Below are 12294 nucleotides of genomic sequence, written 5' to 3' on the forward strand. Positions count from 1 at the left end.
TAACAGAGGCAGAAGAGATTAAGAAGAGGTGGCAAAATTACACAGAAGAACTATACAAGAATGAGCTTAATGTCCCTGATAATCACAATGAGTTGGTCACGGACCTCGAGCCAGACATCCTAGAATGTGAAGTGAAGTGGGCCTTAGAAAAGCTGAGCAACAACAAAGCTAGTGGAGGTGACAGTATTCCAGCTGAGCTATTCAAAATCTTAAAAGATGATGCAGTAAAAGTGCTACACTCAATTTGCCAGCAAATTTGGAAAACTCAACAGTGGCCACAGGATTGGAAAAGATCAGTTTACATTCCAATTCCAAAGAAAGGCAGTGCCAAAGAATGTTCAAACTATCGCACCATTGCACTCATTTCTCATGCTAGTAAAGTTATGCTTAAAATTCTACAAGCTAGACTCCAACAGTATGTGGATCGAGAACTACCAGAAGTACAGGCAGGATTTCGAAGAGGCAGAGGAACTAGAGATCAAATTGCTAACATACGCTGGATCATGGAGAAAGCTAGAGAGTTCCAGAAAAACATCTACTTCTGCTTCATTGACTATGCTAAAGCCTTTGATTGTGTGGATCATAACAAACTGTGGCAAGTCCTTAAAGAGATGGGCATACCAGACCATCTTATTTGTCTCTTGAGAAACCTATATGCGGGCCAAGAAGCAACAGTGAGAACTGGACACGGAACCACTGATTGGTTCAAAATTGGGAAAGGAGTCCGGCAAGGCTGTATACTGTCGCCTTGCCTATTTAACTTATATGCAGAGTACATCATGAGAAAGGCAGGGCTAGATGAATCAAAAGTTGGAATTAAGATTGCCGGAAGAAACATCAACAACCTAAGATATGCAGATGATACCACTCTAATGGCAGAAAGTGAAGAGGAACTAAAGAGCCTCTTGTTGCGAGTGAATAAGGAGAGTGCAAAAGTTGGGTTGAAACTAAACATTAAGAAAACCAAGATCATGGCATCTGGCCCTCTCAATTCCTGGCAAATAGATGGGGAAGAAATGGAGGTAGTGACAGATTTTATTTTCCTGGGCTCCAAGATCACTGCAGATGGGGACTGTAGTCAAGAAATTAAAAGACGCTTGCTCCTGGGGAGGAAAGCCATGGCAAATCTAGACAGCACACTAAAAAGCAGAGACATCACCCTGTCAACAAAAGTGCGTATAGTCAAGGCTATGGTCTTCCCAGTTGCAATGTATGGCAGTGAAAGCTGGACCATAAGAAAGGCTGAGCGCCAAAGAATTGAAGCCTTTGAACTATGGTGCTGGAGAAGACTCCTGCGAGTCCCTTGGACTGCAAGGTGATCAAACCGGTCAGTCCTAGAGGAGATCAACCCTGACTGCTCTTTAGAAGGCCAGATCCTGAAGCTAAAACTCAAATACTTTGGCCACCTAATGAGAAGGAAGGACTCACTGGAGAAGAGCCTAATGCTGGGAAAGATTGAGGGCAATAGAAGAAGGGGACGACAGAGAATGAGGTGGCTGGATGGAGTCACTGAAGCAGTAGGCGTGAGCTTAAATGGACTCCAGAAGATGGTAGAGGACAGGAAGGCCTGGAGGAACATTGTCCATAGGGTTGCGATGGGTCGGACACGACTTCGCAACTAACAACAACAACAAGGGCATGAAGAATCCATTTATTTTGTCCAGTTGTCAAATACCATGTAGTAGGCAGGCAATTCAAGAGAACTTTATCCTCTGAAAATTTTAGCTTTTGTTATACAGTCACATTCATATAGTCCTCTGCTTTCTCCCAAAACTTAGCTAAGTATAGAATGCTTAACATACATTTTAAAGAAGCATTATCGTTATTACATCTTGAACAAAAGGCTATTTTTTGACAGTCTTTTTTCTGTACAAATATAGATTCTAAATATGTTTGATGTATAAGTCATGATTGAGGTCTGTTGACATGCTTGTTATAGAAGTTTAGACACTCTCCAATTGTCTAGGCAATAAAGGAGCCTCTAGTTCTTTATTCCACTCTTTTCTTAACATCTGCATATCAAATATATTGATAACAAATGTCTATAAAATAAAAACAACCAAAAATAAAAAACAACCAAAGAAATATACCGTATATGTATTCCAAAGTTGCCCAAATTTGGAAATTAACACTAATGGTTAGCTTCCAGTATTTAATACTTGACAAATAAGTAAACGTGATGATATAATTCCAATTTTGGTAAACCAAATCCTTCCTTATTAATTGGTAATTGTATTTTTTGTAAAGATATTCTTGGAATCAAAGAACTCCATAAACATTTTCTAAATAAGAAGTTTAACTATAAAAATATTTTTGAGATATTTGAACAGGAATTCATTTCATAAGATAAATTAATTTGGGAAGACCTTGAGTTTATGGAAATTAGGAAAATAGGTTCTGGAATCCTAAAAAATAAATCAAAAGGTGTTTTTGTTTCATAGATGGATAGGTATACAGTACACCAGAAGATAGGGAGTAGGCAGACTGATGGGAAGATCAGTGGCAGATCTCTGGGACGATGGGAGGGTGAAGGCCTGATGCATTCTTTTAAACATGAAGATAGATTTATTTTATTTTACTTTTATTTATATCATACTTCTATTATTTTTGCAATTAATTTGAGATGATGAATGTGTCCAAAACAACTTCCTCCTATTTTGTCCACAACAACAAACCTGTGAGATGAGTTGGGCTGAGTTATTGGCTCAAGGTCACCCAACTGGGTTTCATGACCAAGAAGGGACTTGAACTCATGGTCTCCTGCTTTCTAGCTGGGTCTATATCAAATCCATCTGCCCAAAATTAGAGATATGCACAATCCTTACCATGGACGACAAGATCAGATTTGTATTTACTAACTCTGGTTGCACAAAACTGTGCATAACGAACTTGAAATAACGAGTGCCACCTGTTATTTACATAAGTGTTACCCTAGCCTAGTTGTACCCAGCGGCTGCATTTTTTAATTGCCTACTAGTATATATTATAAATTCCTTGTGATATTCATTAATATTAAATTTTGATAAACTGGCAAATTGAATCAAAATAACACTCAGCCAGAATAATTTAACCATTTTAGAATACAGGATCATAGAACAGATGTCAACCAATGTACCAATACTCCTGTGAAACCATCTATTTTACTACAGTGATAATATTAGCTCCATTAAGCATTGTGTGAAAAATGCTTTCTGGTAGATATGTAGGCTATGTATGGGCTCCTAGTTCTGTGGAATGCAAACAAATAGAACTGGAATATGTTTTCAGCTCAGTGCATTTTAATTATCAGAGAGATGAGTTAATGCTTGAAGCTTTTTATTTATAACACAATGTGAAATTTCCATATTCTTCCTTTTGCAGGCCACGAAAAAATCCCCTGTTTATAATTGATTTGGCTTTAGACAGTTGTGGTGTCCATTTTAGCACACCTCTGGAGAATTTTGAGACATCAGTTGTTTCTCTTTTTAATAAAGGGATCTTGGCTACACACAGTATACCACAACTGGAGAAAGTGAGTTTCTCTCAAGAATCTGAAATGTCTTCTCATCCTGATGTGGGTTCCAGCTTATAAAACGTGCATAGTTATACCATTGTCTACATTGTTTATACTAAGAGTTACAGAATAGTCTTTGTAGAGGCAATTGTACCTATTCCAGGATAATGTTGCAGGATCCAACATTAGTCTTCTGAATTTTCAGACTCATGCTGGACCAGCCCATCCTCAGGGAATTTCTCACGACACACTCTGCTAGAGAGAAGTCCCTGAGGATGGGCTCTAGAACAAATCCCCAAAGGTCTGAAGATTAAACCTCTGCTCCCAGTGACACAGACTGAATCTTTATAGATTCTAAATATTTCTCCACCGGAAAAGTATTTTGCCTTTTGTTCTGCAATGACCACGTGCCAGTTTTATGAAGTTATCACCATTTTGTAAACCAATACTCCAAATATTTAAGGATGGGTTAATATCTCTTTTCCAGAAACAATACTGTAATTTGTAATAATTGTAATAATTGAAAACAAAAGCCTAGTCATGGATTAGTCTTTTTCAACTGAGAAGCTAATGCAGTTCTTTGGTATACTGAAAAAAAGATTGATTTTGATTTCACATCCTGATATTTGGGGGAGGCGCGAGTCGAGTCGAGGAGTTGAAAAATGTCAGTTCAATTTGTGTTGTAAGTTTCATACAGCCACCATATACAGAGATTAAAAAAAAACTCTGAAATTTTAAAGGGCAGAAGATAAAGGAGGATTTTGCAGAAGGATTTAGCTAACACTTTTTAGCACCGACATATTGCCAGAGGAGGACTCCACTAACACTTTTCCGATTCAGGAAAACATGTCAGATTTAAATGAGAAAGTGTTGGCAATAATGCTGTAATTTTAAATCCTTAAGCTATCAATGCTGACACCAAAGTAAAGGGAATATCTGAGATGTTTCATTATATATATTTATCTTGATGCTTTTTTATAAAGTGGTTTGCAGCAGATTTAAAAAGAAGGCTGTTTATTTCAAAATTCAAATCTTAGCACAAATCATTATAAAAGTGACTTTTAGAATAAGTTGGAAGGTTTTTTAATTCAATTCTTGCAATATACTTCTGCTGATTTGGCTAGGGTGGGAGATCCTTTTACCATCAAAAATTTCTATCTTCTTTATTAAAAAGAGAAGAATACTTACATTGTTTTTCACTGAATGGCAGCAAGCCATGCTAAAAGGATAGGTTAGCCAAAATATTTAATCTCCCGAAAGCTAGGGGATGAAGCTTGCTACTATGAACAGCTTGTAGAGATAAGCTGCAACACAATTAAGGCAACATTTGGTGCAAATCACATTTAGCATGACTAGGAATTCAAACAGAGTTCCATACATAATAGTTAGATCTTTGAATTGTTTATAATAGACCAGTTCAGGTACTCATGTATGATAATCTTTATTACAGTAGTTATGAGGAAAAAGAATAGTTTATATAAGATACTGAAGTCAAAAATAAAAGAGGAATCTTGTTACAGTGTATAGTTATGGGTGGCTTTTAATTTTGTGTAACCACCTTTTTAGAAACAACAGAAGCAGACGATAATCCTGTTTATGCTAAATGACTCTTCTTTTATCTCTTTTTCAGTATGTGCTTGAAAACATGTTCATCTGTGGCACACCATTGTTAGAGTCTGTGGGTCTGAATGAACCAGCTGTGATAGAATTGCGGAATACCATCTGTACTTGCATCCGCAAAGCACTGATCCCCCTTCAAGCTTATGCCAAGAATTATGAAAAGTACTTAGAGCTGAATAATCGCGATATCCACAGCCTCTTAAAGTAAGCAGTATTCACATGAAAGAGCAGGAACTAAAAACTGAAAGGGTAGATTGATACACAACTACTCTGATTTTACTTTCAGTAGAATTAAAGGGCAAAAAAAGCAAGTAGCTTTCTAAAACAGGTTGGCTTGGATCCTAAGTTCTTTCTCCAATTACCTTTTTCATCCATTTCCTGTCCATCTGCAGCTCCCCACCATGTTCTCCATTATTCCCACAGGTCCCCCAGTTCTCAGGAGCAGGTGTTTGGCACCCAGAGGAGGGGGTTGGGAAACCTCTGTTTCATGAATACTCTGTGGTTGACTGAAAGGAGTATAGATTCTGTTTTTGGTATTAGGAACTATATCAAGTTGATTAAAAAAAATTAGCATCAGAATGATTACTGATTGATTTTTTTTAAATGCAGATGAGGGGTGTGAGTCACATGTTTCAATTTGGATTGATTATATTTTTACCTTTCTTAAAACAGTGGATATTTTAAGGCTTTTTCCCATCGAACAATTAAATGTGACCATAAATACATACAGAATAAGAAGGCACAATTACTACGCTTAAATAAATAGCATAGGCAGCCTTGATTCCTAGAGGAAAAACTGAATATAAATGTAATGAATAGATAAAGGAAGATCTATTTTTGACAGATCAGTACACTTATTTTAAGCATTTATTTATTTATTTATTTATTTATTTATTTATTTATTTATTTATTTATTTATTTATTGAAAATATTCACATATTGCCCTTTTCAATGTTCACTTAAAATTTTAATTGTCTAAAAATTATCTGTAAAAACTCTTCATAACACATTTGAATTTTTCATAACTAACATACAGTATATAATTTTTTTTCAGCCAAAATGCTGAAGAAAAGGGTTTTTCCCTGGTATATTTGCCAAAATGGAATTATGTTGCTATATAAAAATGGTTTTAAGCCCAATCATTAAATCTTATACAGTGATATATTCACCTTTGTATCCTCTTATATAATATTTAAATTTCTTATTTTTTCTTCCTTCATGTAAAAAACTGATGTTTGTATATGGTTTTTCTTCTTATCCTTCATTTCTGTGTCCATTTTTTATAAATGCTTGTTGTCATCATCAAGGAATTGAGCTTTAAAACACTGTTTGCAAAGCGCATGTTGCTTCTCATTATCTTTCAGCTTTCTGCTTCAAACACTTATTTTTTTATTTATTTTGTGCGTATTTGCCTTTTATGTCTTAGGTAACTATTTTTCCAAGATAACTACTTTCCTACTGTGTACAAAGTTAATCATGACTTTCTAGTTGATCATCACTTCCTAAGTGGAACTACAGATTAGCTCTGCATGTATTGCCATTTTATACAAACAGATTGAATCTCCTCTTGTTTCAAATTTGCTTCTGGGTATCTGGAACTTCACGTTATTTGTTTGTTTGTTTGTATTTAAATAACAGTATTTTTATTCTACCATTTGTATTGCAACAATGCAGGGAGATTTACATAACAGAGAATATAAAGCTATCATTCTTCACATAATATAAAAATTACTGATGCAGCCCAGGGGGTTCTCTCCACATCAAAAGTCCATTTGACCAGGATGGCTTTCGCTATTTTGTAAAATGCAAGCAAGATTCCTCACAATTCTGGGGGAAATATTTCACAACATTGGAATCCACAATGAGAATGCATGCCTCCAGCTTCCTTCAGTAGGAAGAATTGACAATCCTGCAAATACACAAGTGTTAAGCTATGGTGGATATGCTTTAAAAGTTAAAGTTAGCATTATGAATAGGCCTATGTAAACCTAAATGTTTGTCAGTGTGGAACCCTACTTTTAACAGTAAGGTTAAAAGGCAAAAAGACCTAGAGCTGAGTGCAACCTTTCCAGTTTATTAGGAACTGAAAGATATAGTTTATTCCATATATCTACTACAGAGTTAAATCGGATTGATCAGAGTAAATTAAACTAATGTTGTATTATATTAAACCAATGTTGATACATACTGCATAAAATGTACATGACTATCTGGTTCCTGAGGTAGGAATAGAGACTTTGGTCCTGTGGGACACATCAGGTTCTGATGGAATCTTCTGGAGACAGTACATTTAGTAGTTGTTTAAATTGAAAGTGATTCTCTTTAAAACTCTAGAAAAAAAACAGTGCCCCCATATATGCCTATTTATACTCACATATACACGCTTTCTTCCTTTCTTAGAAATGGGCTGATTTTCTCCTTTTCTGCTGAGAGGAAAAGGAAAGTAATGAGATTTCTCTTCCTCCCTTCTAGCAAAGAAGCAAGAGAACATTGCATTTCTGCTGTCGATCAAAGAGCAAATACAGCAATCAGCCTTTCTCCCAGTTTGCTGTTTTTTGTGTGCTGTTGATATTTGATGGCAAAAGACTCTGGGGACATCCAGAATCAGATTTTCTGGGGAGTTTGGTTACTGTCAGACCACTTTCCTGATCCTCTAGTTTTCATAGGAGAAATTATGTTCCTGAATATGGGTTGTTACCTTCTATTCTGATGGGAATTCTAGAAGTTGCAAAACAGGCTGAAGAAAATGATTATATACAAATGTAAATGTATTTCTGCTTATTTCTAGAGAATATGAGATCAGTTGCCCTTCTGCTCCAGAAGTGAGGGAAATAGTAAACAAGCATTTGGCAGAAAAAGAGTTGTTGGATAATAGTTTGCCAAGCTTCATGGTCATTGGCCCTTTTCATCTCAGCGTTGAAGGTGTAAGGCAGAGCCTTTCCAAGAAATGCAAAGCTTTGGCCACTTCAATGCTGGACATATTGGCCAGAAATTTACATCGTCAAGTAGAAGATGTGAGTTTTATAGTTGGTACATTGCATCTAGAGAAGTAGCCAAATAAGTATTTTTTAATTATTTCTGGAAATGTACCATTATTTTACCAGAGATGGTTTATCAGCTTATGTGAAATCCAGTACTGTTAAAGTTCAGAAATTGTGAAGAATGATTATCATTTTCAAACTTTCTCTACAATATCTCAGCAAAGACACATGATGTAATCAGACATCTTCTGTTTACAGCCCATGTCATTTCTTATTGCTTGTGGAAAGGACAATGGTGAGGAAAAACAGAGCATAGTGATGTTAACTAAATCTTATCTTGGAGACATAGAAAAGGCTTGTGAAATTACTGGTCTGGACATGAGCAGGTGGTCTATATAAAGTGTAGCTTAGTCTCGATTTCAGACATCTCATCTCACCTTTTTGATGCAGTTGATTTAACTCTTTGTTTCGGACTTAGCACTGACATAGTTATTATATCATTTTGCAGATCTGTGATGCTTTCAAGGCCATCAGCCGAAAAATTTATGAAAAACCAAACAGCATTGAGGAACTAGCTGAGCTGCGGGAATGGATGAAAGGAATCCCAGAGAAATTGAAAGTGCAGGAGGTAAAATGTAGTCAGGGAGATGGGATCAAATAACAGGAATGTCATGTGTAATAGGTGGAACTTAGACTTATATCTAAGCTGTTTTTAATTCAGGAATGTGCACTATTGGAACAATATGTCTAAGTGTTCTTTTTTTTTTAAAAAAAGAAATCTTTTAAAATATAAGGGCTTCTTGGTGGCACAATGGTTAGAATGCAGTACGGCAGGCTAATTCTGCTGACTGCTGGCTGCCAGCAGTTCAGCAGATCGATTCTCACTGGCTCAAAGTTGACTTGTCCTTCCATCCTTCCATCCTTGAGGAGCCAGATTGTTGTGGGCATCATACTGACTTTGTAAACTGCTTAGACAGGGCTGTAAAGCACTGTGAAATGGTATATAGGTCTAAGTGCTATTGCTATTGTTCTTTTATTCTGCCTTTTCTCCATTAAAACTCAAGGTGGCAAATTTACCAATACTCCTTCCTCTGTCCATTTTCCTCACAACATAACAATGTCCCAGTGAGGTATTGGACTGGTGGACTGAGAGAGGGTGACTGGCTCAAAGTCACCCAGACAATATAAAAAAGGTGGGACTAGAACTCACTTAATAAGAATGGCAAAAGAAAATACAAACTAAATTCAGAAACAGGGCAAAGTAAAGAAAAAACTGAATAAACAGTGTACAGAAAAAAGGAAAGAAAAAAGAAACATTTTTAAAAGTAACTTCCAATCTTCATCATAAGTACAAACAAACTTAATTTCATCACCCCTTATAACCTTACATGCAAATATCACTTCTTCCCATAATCCACTCCTTACCCTTGTGCAAATGCATAAGTCATTAAAATTTAAGTCTTAAAGTCAGCAAAAAAATCCATAAACTACACACTAATCAGGCTAACATAAATACCTGGGAAGATACTGGAAAAACATGACCAAAAAAAACAGATCTTTGAACACTTAGAAACTGTTATAACTAGTAGCCAGCATGAGTTCGTTAAAAACAGTTCATGCCAAACCAATCTTATTTCATTCTTTGACAGAGTGACTAAATTAGTAGACCAGCGAAATGCTGTGGACATAGTATACTTAGACTTCACCAAGGCATTCGACAAAGTAGACCACAACCTACTTCTTGGTAGACTAGAAAAATGTAGGATAGACAGCAACACCACCAGATGGATTTGTTACTGGCTGACAAACCATACTCAATGAGTAATCCTTAATGGTACTATATCTATGTGGAAGAAAGGAAGCAGTGGAGTACCACAAAGTTCTTTCTTAGGTCCAGTACACTTCAATACCTTCATAAATGACTTAGATCAGTGATGCCGAACCTTTTAGAGACCGAGTGCCCAAACTACAACCCAAAACCCTCTTATGTATCGTCGGGTGCCAGGTGGGGTGCCCCATTGGGCAGGTGTGGCCCATTGAGTGGGTGTGGCCCATTGGGTGAGCGTGGCTGTGGTGGTAACAGCAGACTGGGTGGGACTCAAAAGTTCAATCAGTCAATTCCAACTTTGCGAGCTCTTTTTTTTCCCCGCAAGAAGTTAAAATTGATTAATTGATTGAACCTTTTTTTTTGCACACGGCAACAGAAGCCTAAAGCGAAAAGGTTTTATAAAACCCAGCCGAAGGCCTAGGACTGGGGCGACAGCACACGTGTCCACAGAGAGGGCTCTGTGTGCCACCTGTGGCACACGTGCCAAAGGTTCGCCACCACGGACTTAGATGAAGGAATAGAAGGGCGCTCATCAGATTTGCAGATGACACTAAGATGGCAGGAATAGCCAACATCCCAGAAGAGAAGCTTGAACAATGGGCCCTATTGAAACTATCATAAAATTTAATGTGGGGAAAAGCAAGGTTTTACACTTTGGCAGAAAAAAACAAAAGGTACAAGTACAGATTAGTTGAAATCTGGCTCAAAAACAGTAACTGTGAGAGGGACATTGGAGTCCTAGTGGATGATCACTTAAATATGAGCCAGCAGTCTGCAGCAGCAGCCAAAAAGGCTACTACAATCCTTGGCTGTATAAACAGAGGCATAGAATCAAAATCACATGAAATATTAGTATCGCTTTATCAACCCTTAATAAGACCACACCTCGAATACTGCATCATTATAAAAAAGGTGTTGAGACTGGGAAAAAATGCGAAGAAGAGCAACTAAGATGATTAAGGGCCTGGAGACAAAAACATATGAAGAACGGAAATAGGTATGGGCAGTCTAGAGAAAAGAAAGCCTGGGAATGACATGATTAACAGTATTCCAGTATTTGAGGATGTGCCACAAAGAAGAGGGGATCAACTTATTTGCCAAAGCACCAGAAGGCAAGACAAGAAACAATGAATGGAAACTATTCCTCAAAACATTCCTGAATGATTTCAAATGTAAAAAAGCATTTTCTATAATTTTGCAAGCTCTGCTTCTGACTAAAGAGCCAGACTTTTCACTTTTTTTCTTTTTCCTTTCTACCTGGAATCTTTAGTCCTCTCTGATGTTCCGTTTCTTAAATCAAAAATCTCAATTTTCTTTTTCACTCAGGATGGACTAAACAAATTGGTTCCCATGAAGGTGCTATTTATTTATGTAATTATTTCCAAAATCTTATAGCAGAAGTCCTAATTCATTATTCCAAGTGTCTGGACCCTTAATTCATTTATAATGTTCTTGAACCAGGTTCTTATTTAGCTTTTTACTAATTTATTTATAATTTTTCAAGTTTTTCTGCTTGCAGATTATTTTTAATTTATTCAAAATTGAAAGTAAACTTACCAAGTGGCATTTCACTTGTAGTATTTAAGATCTCTAATATGTTTAAGGTAGTTGAATAGGTCCTTTTCCAAAGATTAAAAAGTGAATATCCTTTAAAAGGTTGCCCTGCAGCTGAGAATATGATAGTTCTCTTTGTCTCCCAGCACTCAAACCTCTGAGAAACCACTATCCTGCAGTCTCCTCATGAGCAGCAGCCTTCCGAAACACAAGCGGGCAATTTCATATCGTTGTCTTATGCAGAAAGATTCTACTTCCTTATCCTTCCTTATCCTTTTCCTTATCCTGCAGTCATTGTCTCTGCTCATTGAGAGATGTCTTAGCTCTTCATTCCTCACCTGGAAGTTCCAATATGTGTATAAACTATCTTGAAGGTGTAGTGGTGGAGTATGCAAGCATTTATTTTTGTCAGACCAAATGGGAGCGCCTTACTTAATTAATAAATCCTTAACTAATAAATAAAGATATTTCCAAATCCCTGATTGTGTATTTAAGGGACTCAATGCAGATTTTGAAGAAACTGCAGCTATAATATATGATGGATTGTTTGTGAAATTCTGGAAAACGTATTTTGTACCATTACCTGTGTTTCCCCAAAAATAAGATCGGGTATTGTTGTTGTTGTTGTTATGGTCTTATTTTCGGGGGGTGTGTCTTTTTTACTCACCTCCTGAACCAACAGACCTGCCCAGCCAGTCCACTTCTTCCGCAGCCGAAGGAGCAGCTTCATTCTGAAGCTGCATTCTGACCTACATTTCACAGTCAGGCCTTTCCGGAAGGCCTCTGCAGCTGAGTACCAAGCTATAGATTCAATCCAT

At 36.8% G+C, this 12294-nt stretch overlaps 1 protein-coding gene across 1 annotated transcript in view; it reads left to right on the forward strand.

Annotated features, from left to right (window-relative positions):
* Positions 1 to 12294, forward strand: part of DNAH1 (dynein axonemal heavy chain 1) — a gene marked incomplete at its 5' end in the record, with an annotated part of 178122 nt that overhangs the window by 24678 nt on the left and 141150 nt on the right. The window contains 4 exons of the mRNA XM_083353407.1: positions 3361 to 3511; positions 5124 to 5317; positions 7902 to 8127; positions 8603 to 8722. Coding sequence (XP_083209533.1) covers positions 3361 to 3511; positions 5124 to 5317; positions 7902 to 8127; positions 8603 to 8722 — 691 coding nt within the window. The remainder of the gene's footprint in view (positions 1 to 3360; positions 3512 to 5123; positions 5318 to 7901; positions 8128 to 8602; positions 8723 to 12294) is intronic.

The sequence above is a fragment of the Vipera ursinii genome, assembly GCF_947247035.1.
Source record: "Vipera ursinii genome assembly, chromosome: 2".
NCBI classification, from domain to species: Eukaryota; Metazoa; Chordata; class Lepidosauria; order Squamata; family Viperidae; genus Vipera; species Vipera ursinii.